A 1,526-nucleotide genomic window follows, 5' to 3' on the forward strand; every position below is an offset into this window, starting at 1 on the left:
CCAAAAAGTTTTGGGAGGCCTGGGCTACTGCTTTTCTGCCTGGCACTGTTGCTTCTCGACATCTGGGGGTGCCAGAATTTGTGTGGGTTTGGCAGTAACATTTGAGCCACTGTGAATCTCATTTTAATGGAGGGTTTAAAGCAAGTGGGATCAACGTTGAAAAGGGGCAGTGAGGGTATGGAGTCGCCTCTTTTCCCTTCAAAAGCTGGCTCCGGGAGGGTCCCATATTACCTAAACCCTTAGAAATGAGTAAATAAAGATAGAGAACATGCTAAACAGACATCTTGACTTCCCAAGACTTTATGTTTGGACCAATCTCATGGATTTTCCCAAGAATATTTTTGCTGGCATTGGTTTAAACTCTTCTGCACAGATATGTTTTAATTCATGCAGTTATGTGGATCTGTGTGTAATTTGTGCAGTTATATATATTTGTGTGTTTCTCTTTTTATTGAGATTTTTTTTATTTTGGAGAAATTCTCAATAAAACACAGCTGAAAAAGGCCTTCTTCACACACAGTCTGAACATGCGAGCGATACCCATGAGAACTTTCGTGGTCCTGTGATTTCAGCTGGCGCTTTCAGGAGGGCAGGTATGGGGAACACTTTAGGGTTTGAGAGGCTGCTTCGCACCCCTCTGGAGGAGGCACGGTGGGTGTGCAGCCCGCTCTTGCCCCTTCATCCTCACCGCCATCGTGTGGGGTGGGCTACGCAGAGAGAAAGACGGGCCCAGGTTAGCGTCAGTTGCTTGCAAGAGCAGAATTCATCTGGTGTGTTCACCATGGACAGGTTGTTGGCCCCACAACATCCTACGAGTTGCTCTCCCACTTCATTTATTACCCCAGGCCAAATTTCCCTTCAGCGCTTGATCCTGCTTTGTTTCCGTGTAGGGTCAGCATCAAGTCTTGTTTTGCCGCATATCCAGTTCCTACATTTTTGGGCTTCTTCCTCAGCATCTGTGGTTGGAGCGTAGACTTGAATGATGGCGATGCTGAGAGGCGTTCCCCAGATTCTGACTGAAATTATTTGGTAGGATATTGCGTTACAGCCCCTTGCTGCCGGTGCTGTATCTTACCGCAGAATTAGAGTTGCTCAAGCGATGCCCCCTGGGTCTCTGCTAAGCTCAGCTTTGCAGACCCCACCTCAGCCCTGCAGACACTTTCTCTGGGCTGAGCCTACACTACAGTAGCCCTGGGCCAGCACAGTAACTGCCACAGGGAATTCCCTTTCTCATCCCCCCACAAAAGCAGTCTTCCAGCTCTGAAGCAGGCAAAAGCTGGTTTCACAGAATCAAGGAACAGGAGAGGTGGAAGGGGCCAGAGGGCCGTGGGGCCCAACACCCTGCTTACTGCAGGACTCCAAGCTAAACGGTCCCTCTCAGATGGCTGTCCAGTTGCATCCTGGATGCCTCTCGTGTGGGAGAGCCCACAAGCTCCTGGGCTAATGGGTTCCACCTTCATGCGGTTCTAACTGTCAGGAATTGTTTTACTGATGGCTAGCCAGATCCTGGCTCCCTGTAACTTGAG

General features: G+C 49.3%; 1 protein-coding gene across 1 annotated transcript in view; it reads right to left on the reverse strand.

The window, feature by feature from the left end:
* The window catches only part of LOC123032847 (leukocyte immunoglobulin-like receptor subfamily A member 2), an 11,458-nt gene extending 10,764 nt beyond the window's left edge, over positions 1-694 (reverse strand). The window contains exon 1 of the mRNA XM_044449021.1: positions 689-694. Coding sequence (XP_044304956.1) covers positions 689-694 — 6 coding nt within the window. The remainder of the gene's footprint in view (positions 1-688) is intronic.
* Between the last annotated feature and the right edge of the window lie 832 nt (positions 695-1,526).

This window comes from Varanus komodoensis, unplaced genomic scaffold (assembly GCF_004798865.1).
Source record: "Varanus komodoensis strain SLA01 unplaced genomic scaffold, ASM479886v1 scaffold565, whole genome shotgun sequence".
NCBI classification, from domain to species: Eukaryota; Metazoa; Chordata; class Lepidosauria; order Squamata; family Varanidae; genus Varanus; species Varanus komodoensis.